The sequence below is a fragment of the Euprymna scolopes genome, chromosome 28 (genome assembly GCF_053919585.1).
Source record: "Euprymna scolopes isolate OS-2025 chromosome 28, ASM5391958v1, whole genome shotgun sequence".
Classification (NCBI taxonomy): Eukaryota; Metazoa; Mollusca; class Cephalopoda; order Sepiida; family Sepiolidae; genus Euprymna; species Euprymna scolopes.
In genome coordinates, this window is record NC_136509.1 from 56,835,785 (window position 1) to 56,863,152 (window position 27,368).

At 32.1% G+C, this 27,368-nt stretch overlaps 1 protein-coding gene across 2 annotated transcripts in view; it reads left to right on the forward strand.

Moving 5' to 3' along the window:
* Positions 1–27,368, forward strand: part of LOC145249652 (ras and EF-hand domain-containing protein homolog) — a 193,485-nt gene that overhangs the window by 100,746 nt on the left and 65,371 nt on the right. For both annotated transcript variants that reach the window (XM_080111420.1, XM_080111421.1), the window contains exons 3-7: positions 8,110–8,259; positions 10,151–10,241; positions 16,485–16,580; positions 19,072–19,265; positions 21,442–21,510. In XM_080111420.1, coding sequence (XP_079967546.1) covers positions 8,110–8,259; positions 10,151–10,241; positions 16,485–16,580; positions 19,072–19,265; positions 21,442–21,510 — 600 coding nt within the window. The remainder of the gene's footprint in view (positions 1–8,109; positions 8,260–10,150; positions 10,242–16,484; positions 16,581–19,071; positions 19,266–21,441; positions 21,511–27,368) is intronic.

Sequence of the window (27,368 nt, forward strand, 5' to 3'; positions counted from 1 at the left end):
TTTGTTTTTTTAGGGGAATAGGCGGTTGAATTGCTTCTGATTTTTCTAATCTGAGCCACACCTGAATCCTCGATTGTTTTTGAATCACACTTGATAGAAATTACTGTTGGACAATCTTCTGTCAAGTTTTGGAGAATCAATCCTTGTTCGTTTTCAAGCTTGGTCAGTATCTGTTATCTGACTTTAGCGTCTTCTGTTGATATTGTGCAAATATTAAAAACTTGAAATCATTGACAGTCAGCTCGGCTAGTTTAAAATCATTACAGAGCTTTTTCACTGATGCTGCAAACGTTAGGAAATCTTGCTGGTTGTCCTTAACTATGTTCAGGCATTTCTAACGTTTGTGGAACAAGGTTATATTCAGCCCAAATAGTTCCGATAGGAGCTAAATAGTCTCTGAAAAATCCAAGTCTGTAGTTTTCTTGGGTAATATGAAGCCTGCGAACCTACTATGTTCGGTAGTTCCCAGTTTTTTTAATAGTAGACATACTTTTTTTCACTATGCTATTGTTCATGGTTTAAGTTGAAAATATTTCTAGTCTAAGGTATCAAATTTTGCTGCACATAACAGAAGAATTGAGGATTAATTACTTCCGGTGTGTGTGTGTGTGTGTGTGTGTGTGTTTGTGTGTGTTTGTGTGTGTGTGCGCGTGCGTGTGTACTAGCTGTCCCGATCCAGCATTACCCAGAAGTATTTGTACTTGCAACATTATTTAATAATCTATCAGAAATTTTTGCAAGAATATATTCGAAGCTGTTCTTTTCAATCCTTAACTATATAAAAGATTAAGAGCCAGCATAATCATGTTGACACACTGATTCCCGTTAGATGATGATGGACAAAATAGACAGTGAAATGGAAATGGGAGGGAGAGTCCTAAGTGTTACGGCATAAAGTGACGTATTATAAAAACTCCTTGGAAAGTGAGAAGATATCAAAGTTTCAGAAGGAGGTACAACAAATTCTAATACCTTGGCTGTTTTTTTGTTGACGGTAAGAAATGATGATTGCAAGAGGAACTAGCAGATATTTATTTGATTCTGAATTTGATGTAGAAGCTATACATTGTCAAATTATTTTAAATAAACCAAATTTAATAGTAGTTTTTATAGACAACATTTATTATTTATTTTGAACATGCATTGATAATTTATCAATAAACTTTTAATCATCCTTGTCTTTTGATGTACAAGGTAACTTTCAGATGATATGAATTAACATGAAGACGCCCTTTTTTGATTAAGCTCAATTTTTTTTTGTTATTATTATCGTTGTTTCTAGCTTATTTGTGCTACAGAACATATATCAAAACAATAATTGGAAAAATTCAGAAAATATAAAAGACAAAATAGTATCAGGAATCCACCATAAATTGATATTTTGTTTCTTTTAATTAATAACAGGAAAACCATCAAAGCAAAACAGAAATGTCATTTCTGATACTTTTATATAAGAGACAAATTATAAGGAAGAAGAGGAGGTAATAGAAGAGAGAGGTCGACAAAAGAGAGGAAAGATTTGGGTTTAATGTAAGGAGATTATAGTTTGGTGGTAAACGCAAAAATTGTTTGGTCTTGAGAATTTGGGTAGTCACATCCCATTGAAAAAAGGCAAAAAGGTGAGGTTAGTTAAAGCAACAAAATTGGTGAAAATAAGGGTGTGGCAGCATTTAACTTATTTCAAGATATTTCAGTCATGAAAAGAAAAATTGTAAAAAGTTTTATACAAATAAAATGTTTAAAATGTGAAAGAAGGTTGAAAATGAAAATAGGGATGATGAGGTTTGAAGTGTGGGAGAAAAAATATCAACATCTGTTCAATTTGTTCAACTTGTTTTCTCTGAAATTGGTGAAATTTAATCTCTCCACTTTTCCATTTATTTTTTCTACATATGCAGAGTGTTTGGAAAATCGATGGCTTGGAATAGTGCTTATCTATTTCCATATGTAGAAATAACAATGCACTATCACACACATTATATGTGTTAGATGTCTATATAAAAGAATGTTGATCAGTAGTTGTTTCAATGGTTTAAAATTCGGAAACCAAGCGTTTCTAGGTCTATATGAATCCGAAGTAAATTCATCGATTCTCTAAATCGCCTGTATTATAATCGGTGGCGTAGTATCAGTTTTTGCCGGTCGTAAAATTTGCCCCCCCCCTTCCACTGGCATATAGTTACCTGTTTTGCACCCCCCTCGCTGGCCTATAATTACCTGTTTTGCCACCCCCGTTGCCATATAATTACATGTTTTGCCCCCTCCCACAGCATCCCCCTCCCCGCTGGCATATGATTACCTCTTTTGCCGTCCCCCCACTGCTGGCATATGACAACCTGTTAAAATCCTCCAAATTCCACAAACCCCTCAAAATATTTATTTTCATTGAACTAATGTTTACATAATTCCCTTCAGATTAATGTTTACACAATTCCCCTATTTTAAATTTTAATTTAATTTAACAATTTCTTTTCAATAATTTGAATAATAATAATAAGTATGTAAACATGAAGGGAATTATGTAAACATTAATATGAAACAAAAGAGACTAAATATTGTTTTTCAAAACAAAACGTATAATTTAAATTATATAAAAAAAGTTACATTAAATTAATTGGCTACACAAATAAATAAATTTAAATGAGAACATTTGGACACCTGAATACGTTATGAAATGATAAAATAATTTTTATTTATTTTTTATTGTTGTTAAAGTCCGAATTTTCGCCAAATAACATGGCTATATCAAAGAGAGGATAGTCCGATGTAGTTTTATTTTATTTTTCTTCATAATGTTATAATTAAGAGGTCGAATCTCTCGAAGAGAAAAAAACGTCTTCTATTGGTGCTTTTTGAAATCCTTGTGTGTAATCACTCGATTTAAGCGCAAAATTTAAGCGATGGAAAGTCACACATTTTAGAAAATATTTTTCATAAATTTAAATGAGAATATTTGAAATTTGAATTTATAAATTTAAATGCGAACATTTGAACGCATGAAAAGGTTAAGAAATGATAAAATCATTTTTAGTTACTTTTTTATTGTTATTTCCGAATTTTCACAAAAAACATGGCTGTATAAAGAAGAGGTTTCTCCGATGTAGTTATCTTTTCTTTTTCTTCATAATGTTATTATTAAGAGGTCGAGCCTTCCGAAGAGAAAAAATGTCTTGTATCCATGCTTTTTGAAATGTGTGTGTGTAATCGCTTGGTTTAAGTGTGAAATTTAAGAATTTTTTGTTGTTAATAACGTTTCAATGCTTTTAAAAATAGTTTTTATTTTTTTTTAAATACATGTATTTATGAATTGAAAATAAGTCTATGAATTTATTTTTTGTGAGAGAAATATTGCAAGGCATCTAGTCGGCTGAAAATTTACAAACTTACTTTTCGCGCTTTTTTTTCGGAAAAGTTAAAAATAACTATCAAAATTCACTCTATCGGCAAGTTCCCTCTCTATGAAGAGGATTGCCAAGTCTGTAAGCCTTGTCTGGCTCATTTTTGAGCGAAGGTAGTTTTTTATGAGTTTCAGTTTCGAGAAAAAGCGCTCACAGCTGGCAACGCTAATAGCTCAGGTAAGGAAAATGCGCAGCAAAATCACAATATTAGGGACAAAATCTCCAAGGAGGTATCTCTATATAAAGTTCAAAAGTTCAAGAGGTCCATTGATTTATCTTTTACTGAAGCTTTCACAAATACTGTAATCTCTTCCGTTCAGCAAAGTATTTATCTTTATCAATATCTTCGTCATTTTCATCAAGCCGACAATCATAATTATCATCAAGCAGATTTGACGGTGTAAGAAAAGCATATTTCCTTGCAAGATTGTGAACTTGTTGAAATCTGCAAGATATTTCTTCAGTCAATCTATTTATGAAAGACATCATTTCCTGCTTCAACTCAGTATGAAACCCTAGTGCTGCATCAGTCAATCGTTCACTACCCATTCGTTTCTTTTTACAGATTCGATGCTCCATACTTATCCTCATTTCAGAGCAAAGGTTTTGACTCGTCTACTGCAGTAGCCACCATCTTTTCTCTATTCCGAAGAAGGCAATCTATCAATGCCGTCAGCCTGACAGAACTTTGTTGCAGATCCAGCCCCTTTTCTTGAAAATACTCCTGGGCATCATTGATTTCTGGGAGAATCGTTTTCGAAAACCTCAGAAATAAAAGAAATGGAAACAACAGTACTAAGTTGAGAATAAAAGATGCATCTGATCTTGTGGTTGCATTTCTTCTTCTGTGAGTTGTTCCAATGGCGACTTCCAATAATGTTTTTGCCACATCATTTACAGCATCTGCTCGACTACTCCATCTAGTTTCCATAGTCCGCGTGATACTTCGACCGGTCAACTGAATAAAGACGTCCTAGCGATGTGTAGATGGAGAAAAGAACGAGAATAACCAGTCCAGTATGCCAAGAATGTAACAGAGTGAACCGCTACAGAAGCAGCATGTACACAAGCAAGATTTAATGAGTGGCACGGCACAAATAGAGCTTTCCACTGAAAGACATTTTGCCAACATTAAAATGCAAGTGTATTCCTAAAAATCTATTTAAACTGTTTTATAGATTAAAAAAAGAATTACTATTTTTATAACTTTTAATTTTTTTTCATATTTAAACTTATCATATATATCAGAACTTACAAGTAGTAGTAGTAGTAGTAGTAGTAGTATATTGAGTCTCTCGGTTAGGTTACTCTTCTAAAATAAAACAACATTCTATTTTATAGGCGATTACGTGTTAACGCCTTAAAAAAACTTGGCAGAAAGATAAACAAACAAAACAATTATTTAATAATTTAAGGTGAAGATCTGTTTCAATATTAATTTGACATAAAATGATTTTTCATTTCAGAGACATTGTAGAATTTTAAAACACTAACCAAAAATGATTATTTTCCTCATGGAAATAAATTCTATAAGCTTTTTTTTTGTCTTGCCAGTCAGACTTCGGCTTAGTGAACATTTCTACAATGTTAGAGTAGCCTGGAAATGATGATTATTCATTATTTTAGGTTAACTTAATGTACAAAAGTTTAAATTTCAAAATAATTGATTGTGCCTTTTTCTGGCAAGATTTTCAAGGTGTCCAAATGCAATCGCATAAAACAAAATGAAAGTCTAATAAAACAAAAGGAAAATATCACCATTAGCCAAGAGTGTCAGTCTAAAATTCTCACAATATTAGTAAAAAGTATTTCTATTATAATTATCTGTATCTTGCTTTTTGTTTCGTTTTTTTTTTTTGCGTTAAAACAAATCAATCTACTACATATCTGTGACATTGTCAGTAGTAATAACAGGACAAATATTGATGATTAGTGTAAACGCATGAACATTGTTTGGTAGAGAGAACGTCTAGAATAGTTAAGATTATACATTCATATCCGTTCTATATAAACACCTAGAGGATCGGACAAAAGGACACTGAAAAAACCCCACCAGCTAATTAAAGCAAAAACAGATAAAATCCCAAATGAATCAAAAACATTAAAAATCACTTTTTGTATTTTCATTTCAATTTAATTAAATTTAGGAAAATTAGACACCGGAAAACTAATTTTGGCAAAGTATAAAAATTAAGCATATACGGCATAAATATCAATTGAAGATAGACCATACTTAAAGACGATATAGTTTTAAATAGGATTCAAGTGCTTCTCACAGAAATATGCATATTTTTAAATATTTACTCTTGTTTGAAAGCCAGTAAGTCGATTTTTCTAAGTTAGGTACAGTTTCTAAGGAAATTTTTCTTCTATTACCTTTTACAATTATTAATAATAAAAAAGTTAAAACATTAAAATCCTATTACCAGAATTAATTAATCATAATAAATTTCAGTTTAATCATAAATACGTTAGTGATTATAAAATTTTGTTGATAGTTTGAAAAAAAAAATTACTCCGTGAGTGTTCGAAACTTGACAGAAATTCAACATTATTTAAACTATCAAATAGAAAACCGCTTAAATAGTAATTGAGGTGTAGTGCTTAACTCCCATTTAAAATTATATCCCCTGATATTTTATTCCGCACTTGCTTAATGTTTCTACAATTCCAAAATTACGTAATTTTCTGTTGCTAATTTTCCATTGTATCATTTAATTATCAGTGATGTTTGAAAGTATTTTTCTTGACAAAAATGTTTTGTTTAATTTTTCAACATTTTTTGAACATGTAAATGAACTGCTTTCTTTGAAAGTTTACCTAGAGAATTTATGCAACTTTTTTAAAACTTTGTTTTACAACTTATAAATTTACATCGTATTTTGATGTTATTATCATTTTAGTTTTAGTGGTAATTTAAAAACAATAAATATTTATCATTAGTACCAATAATGAAAATTTAAATTAAAAATTTAAAACGATCGGTTTTGGAATCGTAAATTAGGGACACATTTTTCCGATTCAGATACCTGCATAAGTTCCAATCTTTAAAAAACTTTTCGATATAAATTTTCAGATTTTTTGTTAACTTTTATTAATTTCTTATTTTCTATTTTTACCCGCTCAAAATGCCGCCCCTGACATGTGCCACTCGTAAAATAGGGACACATTTTTTCCGATTCCGATACGTCCTGAAATTCCGATTTTTACAACATTTTCGGTATAAAATTTCAAATTTTTTGTTAGCTTTTATTTATTTTTTCTATTTTCTATTTTCATTCTCACAAAAATCTTCCCCTGGTATGTACCGCTCGTAAAATAGGGACACATTTTTCCGATTCCAATACCTCTAAAAGTTCCGATATTTTACAAAATTTTCGATATAAAATTTAAGATATTTTGTTAGTTTTTATTTATTTTTTTATTGATTTTTTCTATTTTCTTTTTTACCCTCTCAAATGCTGCCCCCTGACTTGGGCCACTCGTAAAATAGGGACACATTTTTTTGATTCTGATACCTCCAAAAGTTTAAATTTTTTACATTTTCGTTATTAAATTTCAAATTTTTTGTTAGCTTTTATTTATTTTATTTATTTTTTCTATTTTCTATTTTTACCCTCTCAAAATGCCGCCCCCTGACATGGGCCGCTCGTAAAATAAGGACACATTTTTCCGATTCAATACTTTCAAAAGTTCCGAATTTTTAAAAACTTTCCGGTATAAAATTTAAGATATTTTGTTAGCGTTTACTTATTTTTATTTATTTATTCTATTTTCTGTTTTTAACCTTTCAAAATGCCGCCCCCTTACATGTGGCAATCGTTAAATAGGGACACATTTTTCCGATTCCGAAACCCCCAAAAGCTCCGATTTTTTACAAATTTTTTGGTAAAAAAAATTCAGATTTTTTTTATTAGCTTTTATTTATTTTTTTCTATTTTCTATTTTTACCATCTCAAAATGCCGCCCCTGGTGTGTATCGCAGGGACACATTTTTCTAATTCAGATATCTCTAAAAGTCCCGAGGTTTTACAACCTTTTCGGCATAAAATTTCAAATTTTTTGTTAGCTTTCATTTACTTTAAAAATTTTTTTTCCCTTCTCAAAATGCCGCCCCCTGGCACGTGCCGTTCGGGGCGGATCCCTCCCCCCCATCCCGCCCTTGCTACGCCACTGATTATAATAACTATAGAATGTATTGAGTAAACTCAACATATTAAAAAAACACGAAACACAACACAAACAGGCAATAAACTTTGATGTTAAGTTTGTCAATCAATGACCTATAATCCAGAACAACTGTTTCAGGACATAGGTACACATATAGAACATAATCCTGAAATTATGCCATCGATTTTCCAAATATGCTGTATATTTGTGTGAGTATAAACCTTGTTACATGTAATGCATATTTGAATAAATTTCATTCACTATTAAAAAAGTATAAGCACATGCACGAAACTGAAATATTTTAATTCTGTCTACAATAACTGATAAAATTTCACGCTAACTTCATTTGCTATATTTTGTCTCATTCACTTATGACAGAAATTTCACTCGATTTTTATCCTCCTACTCCCCCTCTTTAAAAGGAAACGAGTAAAATGGCAAAAAGTGCAACATTGGAATAGGATGAAAAGGGTGAGGAGGGAGGATCTGTTTCTTTCTAGATCTGTTTCATTAATAAATATTGCTTTGATTTTGTTTTCAGCCAAGATAAGGTCTGTGAAATTTATGAGTTTCTACATGGAACCGGAAACACAGATATTTTGGCTAAATTAGAAACTGTCATCATCAACGTTATTAGTGATATTCGAGCCCATAAAAAAGATGGAGAAAGACTTGAAACGCTTTTTCAAAGGTAAAACATTTTTTTGATTAGAACCAAATGATCAGTATTTGTATGATTAACTGTATTTCTGCTAAAAACAACGATTATCGTGACTTTATGTAAAACAGCATTATGTTTAAGAATTTGTTTATATGAGAATCGGTAATTCGTAGTTTTCGACTGCTTTTTTATTTTTGACCTTCTTCAGATGTATCTTTTTGAAGATGAGAACCTACTATTAAATAAAGTTCCGTCCAAAATTTCATTCAACTTTCTGAGTTCCAAATAAAGATTTCCAAATTCAACATATAATTTTGGTTTGTTCCTTTTTCATCTCTCCATTGCTGTAATATTTTATATTGGGTGGAACAATATTGATACAAATGAACGCACAAGGTATATTTTACAAGCTGTTTTATTTACTAAATAAACAAGTTGACAAACTCAAAGGGGAAAACTCTTAAAAACTAGAGCTCTCTAGCTTGTGACATCTCTCGTGTCAAGCAAAATTGTTTTATTTAATTTTTTTATTTATATATAAAAAAAGTCCTTGTATTTTGTTGGGGTTTTTCTCACAGGTCGGTTTGATGATGTTGCTAGTTCTCCAGGTTGTGTCTGCAGTTAAATGAGCTGGACATGTTGCATTGTCGTGTTGGTGTTTTTTTATTTCTGTGGAATCACTGCTGGAACAGTGATATTGGCTTATCCTGTTCAATCCCCTGGGCTGGTAGATTGAAAGTGACTCTTCTTGGTGTTCTGAATATTTCTTGTAAATGTCTTCTGTTGTGTCTTAATAGTTTTCCATCGCTGTGCATTTTGACGATATAGTTGCGCATTTCAGTGCATTTCTCTAACGCTGTTACTGGCTTCCACGTGTGATTTTCCTGAAGAACAAATACCTTGCTACCTATCATCAATTCGGGAAGGTCTTTTGCATTTCTGTTGAAATATTTTTGTTGTTTCCTACTTTTAATGCTCACCCACTCACGGATTTGGTTGTCTTTTACTGTGTTTGTATCCAACAGGGTTGGGATCCTTGTTCTTATTTTCTTGGTGATAGCAAGTGATTATCAAGTGGAATTGCTAGGAGAGCCATTTTTTTTTTAGACGGAAAAAATTATTTCTTTAAAAAAATATGTCTTTATGTACTCACTTTATGATATATTTATATCCGCTTTTTTCCTTGAGGTTACTTGTAAATCAATCAGTCAGTCATCGCTCGTTGCCACCATGTAAAATTTTATATATTTGGTAGAACAATATTGATAAAGTTAATAAACTCGATCCAACGGGGACAACTCTTAAAAACTAAAGAGCTCTCTACCTTGTGACAATTACATTGAAATATTATTTGCATAATTTTCATACATGAGGGGTTTGTCGATTTCAGAGTGGTGGCAGACATATGAGTGTACAAGTTTGGATCACATAAAATAAGTGGTTCAAAAATAATAGTTTTAAGAAAGAACATAAATTATATAGCATGTACTATGATTTAGTTGGATAAAATAAACAGACAATAAGTGTTTAATTAAGAGCTAATATAAATAATTTTATTTAAATACCATACTTTATAATTTCTGTCGGGGATACTTGGGTTTCATCAATCTCGTTATCGTGGATTTAGGTGACCTGTTTTTAAACCTTATTCCAGAATCTGACTACAAATTTAATCATATCAGTTGTGACAATCAATTTCTTTCGGTCGACTCTTTTTGAAACTTTTCTTCAGGAAGAATCATTTCATCTATTTAACTATCTTTATAGCAATACTTTTCTTTAATTTGGAAAATAGTTTATTCTTTTATTGCTATCGTTCTGCTAAAATCATTTTATTTATTAATCATCTTTATTAAGTCTTGCAACCAACCCTTGTATTTTTTTGTAATGGACCATGAAATAATAATTTATTATTTTTCAGAGAAAAGGATCATTATGATCGTCTGTCGCGGCAACTTGAAGAAGAGCTTGAAGTTCAGATGCAAAAAACGGAAGAACGTGTTCGGCAAGAGGTTTGTTTTTTTGCATTTGTTTTAATAAGATTAAAAAAAAACTATAAAATAATCTAATTCAGAATTTACCATTTTATTTATTATGATATAAAACAACGGAAATCTTTATTAAAATTTGTTACTTTTTACAACATTGAGAATTGAAGTTGGTTTGAAACAATTCAATTTTTATTAGAGAAAATCGGAGCATTTGAATAATTCTTATGCCAATTACTTTTTTTCATGAGAGGATGCCTGTCATTGGTTCTAACTGAACTATTTAGTTGAAGACTGAAATTTGTGGGCTTCCTGTACATTTCTTGTCTTCAGTGTTGTCATATCCAATACGGTTATATCTGTAGCCAGAATCAGAAAAAAAAATCTGATTTGAACAAACTATGATAGACCCCCGCCTCTCTCCTGCTCCTGTGAATTTTATTCTGAATTCTAAGTAGCGAGTCGTTCTATGCAGAAGGTTGTATTTATTAATGCTGGTTTTATATGTATGTAATGTGTAGGTCAGTGTATAATGACATGTTTGAAGGGAAGTTGATTTTATGTTCCTATTTAATTGCTTCCCCACAGGGGCATAGTTAGACACACAGTCGTTTTTTAATGTGAAGAAAAATCCCGCTCCCTAAAAAGGCAATTTGGGTGACAGATTGGACGTTTGCATCATCTAATTGCTTCCCAAACATAAATGAGGATGACATGATTCTATGTTTTAAGTGAGACATTCAAGCACCAAGTGCTGAATGTGAGCAGGATATATTTAGTCAGTTTTGCTCTTTTTATTTCGGATTTGCAGCATCACACCATTTGTCTTGATGACATTGAAGGGAGGAGAGGGCTATGACTAGTTATCCATATCATAAGGCCCCATCCTTGATCTGTATTGTAAGTTAGCCAGTTTCGTTTGTCATTCGTTTTGTAACATGTCTGTAAACTTGCTTCATTTATGCACATGCTATAAGTTCCTGGATGGTCATTTCTGATGTGAGACAATTTGGATGATTAGTGATGACGTAAGATGATGAAGTGTTGGTAATGCATTCATTGACGAAACAATGGATTTTAAGACATCAGAACATTTGCAATTTCTACCATCACAGTGTGATTTTGCTGCTAAATGTTATCAGAGTTTTAAAAGTCAGCAGGGACAGTGAACGTTGTGTTTAATGAATGTAAGTTTATAAAAATTCTTGCATAAAATGGGTTCCTTGCTTAGAAGATACCATGCAGGGAAGTTCCTGATTTTGGCGAGAAAAAAAAATTGATAGCTTGCAGTTGGTATCAATTGCATATGGTAATGACACCTGAAACTGTCCAATATGGCAAAAATGAAGGAGATGAGCATTGATACAAAATCGATAAAAAATGATCTTTTCACGCATTTGCAATGACTGCTGGGCTAGTTTGTGTGTTTTGTGTGATTTCTCTTACATTTGGTGCAGACATTACAAGAAATCAAATAAGCTTTGATATTATTGATTATGTGATTTAGAATTCTCATCAATAACTACAAAGATGTTCTCACATATGGGTGATGAGAGGATGGCTTACTGGAGATATCTAGCACAAACTTTGTATGACATAATATTGGATCATACCAACATCCTTGATCATGGAAACAGAATGTTGAGATCAGTCGATTGGAATTAGAAGAGTGCAGCTTGGTAATTATTTTGGTTGGTTATGTTCTTATCTGCTATCTCGCCTGCGTTCACTGTCTTGAGTTTTCTAGTAAGTCTTGATAGGGCAAGAACTCAGTATATTATAATTTCCCTTTAATCTGTTCAATGAATAAGGGAAAATGTCTCCATCCTAATACTTTTCTTAGCTAGAATAAGTATTAAAAAAACTATAACAAAATAAAATATATTCATGCTAATAATATAGTGGAATAAAACTGAAAAATAAGTTACTCTGAATCGAGTATCGATATATTAGTCAACTTACTTTTAGGATCTGACTTTGAAAATCTGACATGATAATCACCCTGTCAATGGAGCTGTAGAATACATTGACTGCTCCCCTACAAATAATAAGTCTCTCAATGAGGCCACCTGTTGGTCATGGATCTTAGGACAAAATCCTGGTAGTTGAAGAACTTGAAAGTGAGGTTTAAGCACCTTTACTTCCCTAACCACTTTGGCTCTTACTTTGGCTAGACAGGAAGTCAAAGAGGCCCGATCTGATCAATCGGCTGGTCATGTCAAGCCCCATTATGTATATAATCCATCCCAAACTTAACAAAATACTTATCCCCCACCCACTTAACATTATCCTCAAATATATAATGGCAAGTGATGCGTAAGGGTCAGTCAATTGGTAAAACCAAAACTCTTCACATCTGCTTCAGCTAAACAAATTAATTGAAGATAATTTGTCAACAGAAAATGCATGATGACATGGATAAAAATGAATTGTAAAAGCTGACCAATAACCTAAACCTTTTATCTTATTGGGAGACTTCATTAGTCATAACATCCTATGACACTAATAAAAAAGGCAAAACATTGGAAAAGTTTATTAATGAAAATGATATATGCTTCCTTAATGATGGTACACCTACACACTTCAACCCAGCTAGCGGAAACCACTGAACCATTGACCTAAGCTTACACTACCCATCAATACATATGGACTTTAATTGGAAAGTATATGACGACACTTGTGACAGCGATCATTTTCCAATATTGATAGAAAACCCAAAATCCAACAGTGAAAACCTCCCTGATGGAAACTAAATAAGGAATATTGGCAAATATTCATAGAAAAGTGTAGGAATATGCTGAATCACACTGAGACAAACTACGACTCAGTTTCATAGAAACACTAATCAAAATAGCAAACGAATGCGTCCCTAAAACCTCAGCAGCTAACAGGTTCAGTAGTTCCTGCTTTGATGACAAATGTTGGGAAGCCGTCAAATTGTGAAAAACATCTTTAAAGAAATTACAAAGACAACTCACAACTTCAAATTTGATTGAATACAAACTAAACTAAAACTCAGAGGGTAATTAAGGCAGCTAAAAAACAAGACAACTAAACCAAACATTATGAATAGGTACTTGAAGATATAAAAAATCTATATTTTTTTCTTCAAAATCACTGGATTCGGCATTAAATAACCCAAAAGGGGTTGATATGCCGTAAAACAAAAACAACCAACCAACCAATCAACCAATCGACATAACTTTATATGTTAGATTTTCATAAAGAAATCTATGATTGAAAAATAAACAATAATTTTGGCAATTAAAGTTAGTTTTATTTTCTCATTAAATCATTAATTTGTGTAAGCGGCAATACTGTCCCAAAATTTAAATAAAAATTTGAAAAATAAATTCTAAAATATGTCATAAAACAATGCTGCTAAATTTTTTAAGGGAAGATCCGTTTGCTATGGTAAGTTTAATGATGAAAATTCCGATAAGTTTGTTAACAGAATCGTTGTTTAATTTTTATTGAATATACATACAAAACTAAAAATTAAATGAAAATAAAATTGAGTAATATGTCTTCCATTTCAGAATTTGTAGCGAAAGAAACAAAATGTCTTAAACTTTTGCCTGTGAAAAAAATTGAATGCGTAAAAATTCTAAAAATTGAATAAGTTTTTCAAAGAATTGTTTTAATAAGGATTAGTGTTCAATCAATATAATCGATATAAAACAATCTGAACAATGAAATTACAAACTATTAAAAACATTTTGAAGAAATTCTCAGATTATACATAATAACAATTGCAATCATCATCATGTTTCATATGCTGGCACGTGTTGGTCATCATCAAGTTAACCTATCGTTATCAGATCTTTATTTATTCTTCTTTCTCTCAAATTCAACTTATCACTCTTTGCCTTCCCTCCTCTCAACTGACTCTGCTACCTAAACTATTTTACATTTACTAACACAAAAATTTTTACGATGTTTTTCAACATACCATATGAGATGAGTCTCCTCTTCTGCACACATCTGCATATATTATCTAAATTTAATCTTTTTTTGGGGTCATCATTTTAAGGCTCACATTACACATCCATCGTATCATTCTGATAGTATTTCTCTTCATGCAACACATATCCTCAATCCTCACTGGCCGTGTGTTTATGATTTAAAGATTACCGTGTAAGTAAATAGTGTAAATAAATTCGAATAAAATATTACCTTATAGAAAAGATTCTTTTTTTCATAATTCTAAATAAGAAAATCATAAAAATAATATGTAATAAATCCATGGAGTTAAGATTAATTTCTCTTTACTTTATCCTTTCCTTCTTTCTTTTTCTTTGCACCCCTTTTCTCAAAAAGAGGATAATGGAAAAGTAGTAAGTGGGTTAGAATTGAAATTCAAATATTTGAATTTATGCTCCAAACATGAAAATAAAAAGATGCTGTTCACATGATCTATAAAGGCAGGACAATGGACAAATTTAGAAGGACCTTGGCGGACAAACAATTGTCATGTACTATGTCTTGAATTATTTTGTCTGCTGCATACTCTTTGCTGGATGATTGCATCTACTGTGTACTCCATCTTGAATCATAGTATCTGATATAATGCTTTGTCTTTGATCATTGTTTCTACCACATGTTTCTACCACATGTTTCTACCACATGTTACTGTGGCTCATTGTATCTGAGGTATGATCTTTTTGGATCATTCTATCTGCTGTATATTATGTCTTGGATCGTTTTATGCTCTCTATCATTTCATTTGTCTTGTTCTTGAATTACTGCACCTGCCATATTCTCTGTCTTGAATCACTGCATCTGCTATTCCCTCTGTTTCGTAACATTTTCTCTGCATCTTCTGTGTGCACTATCTTGGATCATTGCAATTATCATGTGCTATATATCTTGGATCATTGCAATTATCATGTGATATATATCTTGGATCATTGCAATTATCATGTGATATGTATCTTGGATCATTATTTATGCCCTGTGTCTCACCGCATCTTTCATATTCTCTGACTTTGATCTTTGTATCTACTGCTGGTTCTATTTTTAATGAGTGCATCTGTAGTATGTGCTATCTTGGATCATCACATCTGCAGCTCTGCTTTAGATCATTACAATTGCCATATACTTTGTCTTTCATAATTGTATCCGCCATATCTTCTGTCTCGAATCAATGCATCTGTTGTATGGTTTGCTTTGAATAATTGAATCAGTTGTGAATCATTCTTGAATCATTGTGTCCGATCTGTGCTCTAACTTGGATCATTACATGTCCTGTATTCTCTGTTTTATTGATCATGTACTTTGTCTTCAATTATTGTAGCTGGAATATGCTCTAAAGTTCATCCAGAGAGATATCCTGAGACTTAATAGATTGCGGATGTGCTATGGTATCTTAAAGTTGTAATCTGCATCTTGAGACATCAAATGTGATGCTATGATGCAATGACCATATGTAATCTAACTAGTTGCTCTGCTATTCATTGTTCATGCTTTAGTGTTGAAAAATTCACAGAACTTTGGTGTTAATGCTGGTTCGAGGCATCATTGTCTCGATCTATGGCTTGACCATTTCATTTTATTTTGTTTGATTTATGTTGTGAGCAAGCATGTTGAAATAATGTTTGCATAAAAACCCACATAGACATTTTATCTTGAAAAATATACTTCAATATAATTTAATTGACATGCTAGATTTATTCCATAATTAAGATTAGCTTAAAACTTTAAGGTTTACATCCTTCCTCTTTCAACTCCATTTAGCTATTTTTCTACTCGCAAAACATAAACTCCATAACCAAAATTAAAGGCATGCTCTGACTCATGTTTAAAATATTGAAACGTTCATAAATAAAAACAACTTTTCAATATTGTTTTATTTTGATAACTAAACCTTAGTTTTCCAGAACTTACATTTGTAACCATTATATTTTACTATGTGTGAGAGAAATGACATCTCTAAGTATTTTAACAAAATTAATAGTGCAAGTTGCCGTTTGACACCAATCATGGTGTCAGAGATAAATGGTATCATAATTCTACTTCTATTGTTGCACTTGATCTCATATTGCAATAATTGTTTATAAACTTTTCATATGAAAGGTTTATAAACGATTATTTCAATACGAATACAGGAAAGTAGAATTTGAAGTTATATGGCTAATCTCTAGTTTAATTATAATTTCATAAATAGAATATTCAGATCATGGAACAAATAAAATATTACTAACATTAATATTCCACCAATTTAGTTTCACCAGAAATTTGAGCATTATAATCTTTTTTTTTTTTCAGGAACAACTGAAATATGAAATGGAGAAAACAGAAATGCGAAAGAGTTTAGAACACGAGTTGTTACAAACTCGAGAAAGTTACAAACATTTAGAACAGGTGTGTAATCATTTTTTATATCAAATTTGATTAAAAAAAATTAGAAAGGAAAATATTAATATTACGTAATAAAAAGAAAAAACAGCAGATTTTTCCAGTATTATATTTAATTTGACTAATATTTATTTTTTGGACTGAAAGTAATTTTCTTAAAATCAGTTTTTCTTTTCATTGAAAAGCAGCAAAATACAACAATGAATTAAAAAATATTTTCTTGAAATTAATAGAAATGAATAGTAACAGCATGAGTCATGTTCAAACAGTTTATCAGAAGTTATAACTTATGCCTTTTAAAAACAAAATGGCTGACACGATAAATTCGTGTTCATCCAATAGCTGAAATGGTACACTTACCTACTACTCTCATTAATTATTCAGAATATATATATACTAGCAAAAGTACCCATCGTTGACTGGGTTCAAAAACAGCCTACAAAAAATGGACTCTGATTTATGAAAGTATTATAGGTCATGAAAAGGAAGGGTTGTAAAGAGATAGCTTCGAATTTGGGGGTATCAAAACCAAAGCAAATATGATGAAAGTAAAAATAAAATAGATAAACCCCATAATTTATTATAACCATACCTGTTCACACTGAAACACTTATCACAATATTCTGTGGATCTATATTAAAAAAACCTTGTTAAACTTTGTGACAGATTTCTATTCAATGGAGGTCAGGTGCGAATGAACATCCCATGATTTTATTATACCATATTTCTTCAAACTGAAACATAATTATCAAAGTATACTTACGCAGATAGATATAGAAAGTCTTTATTAAAGTTTGTGCCTATTTCCATTCTATGGAGGCCAGGCGCAAACGCAGACCCCACAATTTTAGTATACCATCCCTATTTAAGTGAAAACATACTTATCAAAGTATTATTATGTACATTGATATATCCTGCGGTCGGTGGCCGTAATAAAAGGATATTCAAGAAAGGTATTCCACCAGGGAAATAAATGAATAAAGAGGTTCTGAAGTAATAAAGAAATAGAGAAGTTTATTGAGAAATATTTACAGAGACAGCATGTTACGTTTTTAAGTGTTCCCGCCCAGGGAAGGCTCTCACAACCGGTAACCGGTGATAACATTCTTTCGATAAAAAGTTCCGGCGGTGAATTGCTCATCTCGCCATAACATACATCTATATCAAAAACACTTGTAAACGTTTTTTTTAATTTTTAAATTTTTTATTTCCATGCTTTCTGGACCAGGTGCGTACGCAGACCCCACAATTTTAATGAATCATCATTATGCCAGATCAAACATACCCATTCCTTTGTCTCGATACATCTTCTATCATTATATGTAATCAGTTTTCTATAATAGTCAACGACATAGGAGCCTATTCGTGACCAGACACACACACACACACAGATGTTCAGCTTTATATTATAGAAGATATAATATATATATGTATGTATAATGCTCCCTATCTTGGGTTGAGCATTTCGGGAAATGATATACAAACTGCTATTCGCGTATAAACTGACACTCTTTGTGTAAACAAATCGAGTGAAGGCATTTGGATGATGTAAAAACTAAAACATCGTTAAATTTATTACCCACACAGCAGCCGTATAGTGTAATGGTGAGAAGCCTTGACTGCCATTTGGGTGGTCAGGTTTCGATCCTGGCTTAAAGTAGTTGCCTGTCTAACTGCACTGATGAGCTGTGAAATAGGGAAACAATACTGTATGTAGATGACCATATATATATGTTTATATATATGTATATATATATATAATGGCGTAGTATCAGTCTTTGTTGCCCGGTGTGGTCGGAAAATTTGCTGGCATATAATTACCCCCCTCCCTGGCCTACTGGCATATGATTACCTGTTTTGCCACCTTCCGCCTCCTGCTGGCATATGACAACCTGTTAAAACCTTTGAAATTCCAAAAAGCCCTCAAAATATTTATTTTCATTGAACTAATGTTTACATAATTCCCTTCAGATTAATGTTTACACAATTCCCCTTTTTTCAAATTTAAATTTAATTTAACCATTTATTTTCATTAATTTGAATAATAATACGTACGTAAAAATTAATCTGAAATGAATTATGTAACAGCAGCATTTTTTGTATTATTAATTGGGGTGAGGCAGTGACGTAGCATGAGTTTTTGCCATCCGGGGCGGTCGTAAAATTTGCCCCCCTACTGGCATATAATTATCTGTCTTGGCCCCCCCCCCCCCCCCGCGCTAAAAAATGTTATTTTTTCAATTTGTAAAAAAGACATATTACAAACATTTATTTCCTTCTCTGCTACATAATTTATTTATATCAGCAATATTTTAAAAAAAACTAATGTGACAAAATTTTGTTTCAGCATTTTGTGTGTTCGACTGAAATTGTCATAACATATTACTCCGCTCCACCCCAGAAAATTAAATATAATGCCTTTATCCTATCATGATTTGTTTTGAAATATTTGTAATGTTAATGTTTTCTAAAATAGCATTTGCTTTGTTGTTATTAGGAAAATATTATAATGCGAGAACGGAATTACGAAGATCAAATGGCATCTTTACGTCTTAAGGTGGATGAATTATTACAGGAGAATCGACAGCTGAAAAGTGATGTGACTGATTCACAGACGAACTTAGCAATCATCCGAAGTGAATTAGCCACACTTCGCCAGGAATACACCGACAAATGTCATGAATTGGAAATGTAAGCTGATTTCATCTTTGTTTTCATTTTTTATGGATTTGAAGAATTTCGATATCAGTTTAAAAATTCGGTGTTTCAAAAGAACAAGAAGGATTTGATGTAATTTTTAAAGAATCAATTAAAATTATGTTATAATCAGTTAATTATGTTATAATCAGTTAATTATGTTATGATCAGTTAATTATATTATAATCAGTTATGTTATAATCAGTTATTTATATTATAATCAGTTAATTATATTATAATCAGTTAATTATGTTATAATCAGTTAATTATGTTATAATCAGTTAATTATATTATAATCAGTTATGTTATAATCAGTTATTTATATTATAATCAGTTAATTATATTATAATCAGTTAATTATGTTATAATCAGTTAATTATGTTATAATCAGTTAATTATATTATAATCAGTTATGTTATAATCAGTTATTTATATTATAATCAGTTAATTATATTATAATCAGTTAATTATGTTATAATCAGTTAATTATGTTATAATCAGTTATTTATTTTATAATCAGTTAAGATATCAAATGCGCTATAACCAATTACAAAATCGAATACATTATAATCAATTAAAATATCAAATGCTTTATAATCAATTCAAATACCAAATATGTTAAAATCAATTTAAATATCAAATACGGTATAATCAATGAGAAAAGTGAAGACATTTTATGTAGCAGCAAGTAATTTGTTTACATAAAAAATTTTAAAAAATTGTTCTTTTTTCATTTTTATTGTTTTAATAATTAAGTTTGATATTTCGGATCAAGTAAAGATTAGATACCCCGGTAGCAGACCGCAAAGATAGGCGTACATTTCAATTGACACCGGTTGTTCGACCCTGACATTGCCATTGGTTGGTTGTAAGCATGTCAATTGAAATGTGCGTCTATCTTTGTCTTCTGCTACTGGGTTTTTTAAAATCTTTACTTGATCCGATATTTTATCATCTCACCTGACATATTTCTTTTTTTGGTTTCATTTGTTGTCCATAAACTAAAAGTAAAAATAAATAAATTCAATGTATTTGCTTGAAATGTTTTATAAAAATAATTTTTTTCTTGCAGTTTGTGTTTGACATCTTATACAGGGTGGCCCACTTAAAATTAGCCCAGAATATAGTAGAGAGGGGGGAACATTCTTTTATTATTTAAATTACCTGTAATATTGTTTAAATTACCTGTACCATTGTTTAAATTACCTGTAACATTGTTTAAATTACCTGTAACATTATTTAAATTACCTGTAACATTGTTTAAATTGCCTGCAACATTGTTTAAATTACCTGTAACATTGTTTAAATTACTTTTAACATTGTTTAAATTACCTGTAACATTATTTAAATTACCTGTAACATTGTTTAAATTACCGGTAATATTATTTAAATTACCTGTAACGTTATTTAAATTACTTGTAACGTTATAAAATATGCTGGAAGTACTCCCCGTTGACATCTATGCATTTCTGGGCATGTTTAACAAAGTTTGCAGATACTTCCTGTAGATCTTCTCTGGTGATTTTCCTGATAGCGTTAGTAATGTTCTCCTTTAGTTGGTCTACATTGTGAGGATTATTTGCATAAACTTTTTGTTTTAATGTCCTCCAAAGATAAAAATCACATGATGACAAGTTCGGGGAATGTGATGGCCATAACCTTTTGCTTATTGTTCATACATACCATGAACTTGTGTCAGTGATGTGAGACGTGTGGCATGTAACACCATCTTGTTGGATAAAGAATTGCATTTTGTCTTGAGGCGTCAGTTGGTCGTTAACCTGTTTTAAATGTTGAGTTTAAGAAATTAGGAAGTTTAATCTGAAAAAAAAAAAAAATTTGGTTTATTTCCAATCATTCATCATTCATTCCAATATTTCACTTCCAATTGTACATTCATATTTTTTTTTTCAGCAATCTATTAAAAATCTATGATTTTTTCCAAATACAACAAAAATATTCAGAAATTCATTTTTGTAAATATTGAAGTCAATCTTCAATTCAGCCATAATTTTCAATGTTTTCAACCCTGAAATTAAATGAATTTAATAAATTTGAAAAAAATTCTATTCATTGAAAACATATAAAAACATCTTTTTTTAGCTATTCTAAATATTTTATCAGATTTTCATTTATTTCTATAATATGTCATTACTTATTTCCGTTTCAGGGAAAAAGACACTGTAATGGATTTTATCAAAGAACAGGACAATTTAACAAGGCAGTTACATTTATTGCAGTGAGTAAAACTTGATTTATTACTTGTGAACTTTGGTGTGAAAAATCATGAAGCAGTTTTATCAATTGAAATTTTGACCTGTCAGTCATAATTATTAGATTTGCTCATCTATGTTAAGATCTGATACAATGAAAAGTCTTTAATGTGATGAAATAAAATGCATTTTTATCATCGTTGTACAGATTCCATGTTGCATAAAGTAACAGACAGCCATTTTCCTACTTTAGATGAATGCAAACGGTGTATTATTATTACGAAAGAGAGAGAGAGAGAGAGAGAGAGAGAGAGAGAGAGAGAGAGAGAGAGAGAGAGAGAGAGAGAGAGAGAGAGAAACGCAGATTTAACCAACATAAGTCCAGTTCAAACAGACAGAAGTTTATAGAAGCTAGAAGTAATTGTAAGAGAGAAATGGTGACAGCTAAGAGAGAATACACTGAAACAACTAGAAAACGCATTGAAGCACAGAAATTAGGAACCCTTGATTTTTGGAAAATCTACAACAGTGTAGTAAATAAAGGGCAATCAACAATTCCCCCACTATCAAACAATCATAAGATTGTTTGCATAGCAACCGAGAAGGCTAACATGCTTACCAGTCGGTTTGCCTCAAACTCCACATTGGACCCAGAAAACTACTCCCTCCTTGACTTTCCTTTGCGGACAGGCGCCACACTAGATGATCTGAAAATCACCCCTTATCACATCATAAAAATCCTAGACAACTCAAAAGCATGTGGACCTGATCTCATCCCGGCTGTGCTATTAAAAAAAATGCTCTGCTAAGGTTGCTCCAGTTCTCTCCAAACTTTACAACAAATGCATCTTGCTTTTCTAACTGCTGGAAAACTGCTTCTGTGGTACCAATTTTCAAGAATTCTGGCAAAAGAACTGATCCATTAAATTATCGCCCTATTAGCCTCCTCCCACTTTTCGCCAAAATATTTGAGTCCATAATTAATCAAGCTTTAGTCTATTACATTATTAAACTTCTAGCTGCTAAACTTCTGATCGACCAACAAGCCCGTTCCACAGCAGATATCCTAACTGTAATCTCTGAACGTATATACCATTCACTGGACAAAGCAAGGGAGGGTAGAGCGATAGTCCTAGATATATCTAAGGCTTTTGACAGGGTATGGCACGATGGTCTTCTTAGGAAAATCAGATCATACAGTATTACTGGACGAATACTTAATATAATTAAATCCTTCTTAAGTAAGTTAAGAATCTAGGTTGTCCTTGACGGTCGTACATCTAAACAATATGATATAAATGCGGGAGTACCTCAGGGGACTATGTTTGAACCTCTATTATTCCTAATATTCATAAATGACCTCCCTTATAATATTGTCTCTGAGATGTGTATATTTGCTGATGACACCATGCTCTATAATAAGCATGAGGGGGAAAAATTAACACATACCTAAGGAAATGGCAAACCTCCAATCTGTAGTGGAATGGAGACAAAAATGGATGGTCACATTCAATGCTGCCGAGACTAAGTTTGTTTCCTTCAATAATTACAAGAAACCTTCTCTACCACCAATAGCAAAGACCAAGAACACATTGCCCAAAAGTACTACCTTTAAACTCCTCAGCCTAACGTTTACAGGGAACGAACTGGAATAGATACATTGAGAGCATTGCCAAAGCTGCTGCAAAGAAGGTGGGCTCTCTCTACTATGCTAGAAAGCTACTTACGCCTAAAAGTATCCTGTACCTCTATAAGGCCACCATTCGCCCGTGTATGGAGTATTGTCACATTTGGGCTGATGCATCTACTACTAGTCTCTCCCTCTTAGACAAGGTTTAAAAGAGAGTCGCCAACCTGATAGGTCTTGAACTGTCATCTAAGCTTCAGCCTCTGTCCCATTGATGAAATGTTGCATCCCTCTGTCTGTTCTACAAGTATTTTAATGGTGAATGCTCTGATGAACTACAAGCACTTGACTTAAATACCCCTGGCAAACCTGACAAGCAGCTAAATCCCACCCCTACACAGTAGAGATCCCTAGGTGTAAGAAAGCAATAGTTTCTTCCCCAGAACTGCTAGACTTTGGAACTCCCTTCTGGGATTTTATATTCCCAACTGTACTGACATGCAGAAGTTCAAGAGTAATGTGAACAGATATCTCGCTGCTCGGCTCCCTGCAACTTATGTCCCCGATAGTAACCCCCTACTTCAAAGTGGCACTGTGCCTTGTTTGGGGTGAAAATTGAATAAAAAAAAAAATTCAATTCAATACACGTATATCTCTTTGTTTGCAGTTCATATTAAAGAAATTCTTTAATATGAACTGCAAATGAAGAGATATACATGTGTATTGAATTGAATGTGATAGTTTATTTATGTATTTGTTTCATGTTTTCTGTGTAGATAAAGAAGTGATATAATAGGAATGGATAAGTAAATATTCTTGGAATTAATTTATTCTCGTATCACGTTGAGTTTAGGAAAATAAAAAACGAAACTGAATAACAACTTTTCACTTCAGGTGTTCTTATCTAAGAGGAAAAACATCACATGACTGGTTCATTTTTTTATGTACAATGATTTATATCTCTATAAGTTATGTGGCAAATCACAACTCTGAACTAATTGTCGTTTCTGATTTACAGGTGTTTAAACTGAGTCAGATGTGAAATGAAGCCTGTTGAGTGTTGCGCAGTGATCCAGTTTTTTTTTTATTTAAAAGGACGCACACCACAGGAGATTTTGATGAAATAAAAGAAACGTATAGTAATAATAGCCCACCATATTACCTTGTAAAACACTGGCATTCAAACATGGCCAGAAATCTGTGGAATAAGTTCGCAGACTTGGTTCCACCCACCCTTCTGTCATTGATTAGGCATCTGTCAGTCAAGGCTACCATTTTGAAAGATTGATGCATGTGTATTCACCAATTAGCTCAAGAGTTCACGATTAATAGAGAATCTGTGGAAACTATTATTCTTGACCCTTTGCAAATGAATAAAGTGTCTGCCAGGTTGTTGATACCTTTCCAAAAGTGAGAACATGTGGAGTGCTTAAAGATGAAGCTAAAGATGTGCCAAGAGGATGAGTCAATGTTTTTAAAAAAAACTGATTACACAGGATAAAACTTGGGCCTATCACGTTGATCCAGAGATCTAAGCCCATTCAATGCAGTGTAAACACTTGAATTCATCACTTCCAAAGAAAGCAACAGTGCAGACATCTACTGGCAAGGTCATGCTTACAAGATCAGTACAAATTAGTGATGACAGATTTCATGGCAAAGGGTACCACAATTACAAGACTTTATTATGCTTCACTTGTGTTAGGAAAGTAAGAGAAGTTATCAAAATTAAGAGAAAGGGGGTAAGATCAGCAAAGACAATGCTCAGGTCGACAGTGGGCATGTTGCCAAATCAGAAACACAGGCATGTGACTATGAAATCCTCCCCCATCCTTCCTACTCTACTAATGTTGAACAATTGCTAATATCAAAAAATTTTTTATTATGATCGAAAAATCCAAATCAGCAAGAGTAATGACTTATATTTTAAATTAAAGACTATACATTTATGTTGTTTTTCTGTATATGTTTTAAAACATATGCAAACAAACAAAAATAATTTCACAGCATCCCAGGAAATGTCATGTAGGTACAGCTAGTATATCCCGGTTTAAGGAAGTTGCTTGTGTTTAAACACACTAAAGAATTGTGAAACAACAAAATAGTCTACCTCAGGATAATTAAATATCCTTCCCTTATTGAGTTAAGCTTTTGGTAAGCGAAATCGCCAGCTGCCATTAGAATATAATGCAATAATCTTTGTGTAAACAAATGAAGCTTTCAGCATTCGACAATATTTATCATTGTAATTTCGTTTCCTCTCAGCAGCAGTCAAATGATGCTTATGTTGGTAGAAGCACCAACTGTTTCACATTCAGATGTTCAGGTTTTGATCACAGCTTGTTAACTGCACTGAAAGGCTGTGATATGACGAAACAGTCTGTGATGACTAATATATATATATATAAAGAGAGAGAGAGAGAGTTAGAAAGAGAGAGAGAGAGAGAGAGAGAGAGAGAGAGAAAGAGAAATATTATGGTTTTTAATATTGAAAATAACATGGACTTGAACTTATGAAAGAAACTACCATGACAAAAATATGAAGACCCTATAAAGACACACTGAATTGGTTTGGGGAAGTTCTGAATTATAAGAAAGAAGAGACAAAGAAAAGGAAAATTGGGAGAGAAAGAGTAAGAGGAAGAGAGAGGGAGAGAGAAGATAGAAAATGCACAAAATAGATTATTTTGCATAAGTAATTTAGGTATGATGGAATCTGAAAGAGTGAGACTGCGTCTTTCTCGTAAATATATGCATGGATAAAAAAGGTGAAATTGGTCGTTAAGTTTTAAAAGACTTTGTTGATTTCCTTTTATTTCCAAAGATATTTTAATTTTTTCTTCGATATTTTGGTCATGTGTGCCGAGAAATATATATATTTTTTTTGCTCCTGCATTATCAAATGTACCAAAAGATCATTTGAATAAAAATTTGCACCTGACATCTTAATATTTAGGCCACAAGTACCGAAGATCGTTTTTACATAAGCATGTACCTGTAGAGCAATAATGATTATCAAATGTACCAAAAGGTTATTTGAATAAAAATTAAAAACCTAACAGACATCTGAGTATAAAAGAAACAAACTTGGAATTGTCAGAAAAAAAAGTTAAAAGTATGATGTTCGAAGGCTCAATTTCGGCAAAAATTTATGTGGGTGTAATCAAAGTTAGTCTGGTGAGTCACGAGGACAGAATAAAACGCTCTTAGGGTGCGTTTACAGGACAATACCATCCCAAAGGGACGTTTCAGGTGGTCATAAATGCTTATACAATAACAACCAAAAAGGATATTGTTGTAGGTTAACCATTGGGTCAAGAACAATCAATCTATCAAATTTCTGTGTGTACATCTCTCTCCTAACACCAACCAACCAACCAACCAACCAACCAACCAACCATATCAAGAATAAAGACATATTGTTATATTTTTATATTTCAGTGTGTCATCATCCTTTTGAATACAACTTCTAATTTTTCATCCAAATAACTTTTTGGTATTATTGTTCCACAGATACATACTTATGTCAAAATGATCTTTGGTACTCATGGTCTAGACAATAAGATATCCAATAATAATAATTTCCACTCAAATGATGTTTTGGTTCACTTGATAATGCAGGTGTAAAAAACTGATTTGTCACACACAGTGCCAAAATATCCAACATTTGATTGTTACTTGTAAGATCAAATATGTAAGTGTACAAATACAAATATGGAGGCAACACCGATTTTCCAGCAACTCATGGCTGAAATTTCTATTTATTGTATATAGCACACCATGAATTTGTTTGTTCACACTGTACCTGCTGGTGGTAGTGTCCTTTTATTTTGAGATTATTTCTTATTTTACTAAAATTTAATGTTTGTCATGGTTTCACAGGCAAATCCAAGCTTATGGCTTCAGAAGCAAATCCAAGTGGCAGCCATAATATTATCATATATTGATTCAATTTTATTTCTCCATGTTTAATTTATACTCGTTTAAGTTCCTAGTAATTTTTGGTGGCTGATAGACATGGTAACGATATAATTAATAGACTAGAAGTGTTAATGAATTATTATTACAGTGAAATCAGATGGTCTGGCAAAAAAAAAAATGGTGTTGAGATAAATTCTTATGTAATAATAAGATTGAGACAAAGGCTGGTCTTTGGGTTAATTAAACTTATGAATGCAAATCTAACCACACACAACAACTGTTCCTCACCTAGCCTTATATGTCTCTTATAGAACCACCATTTTTAATTAAGAACGT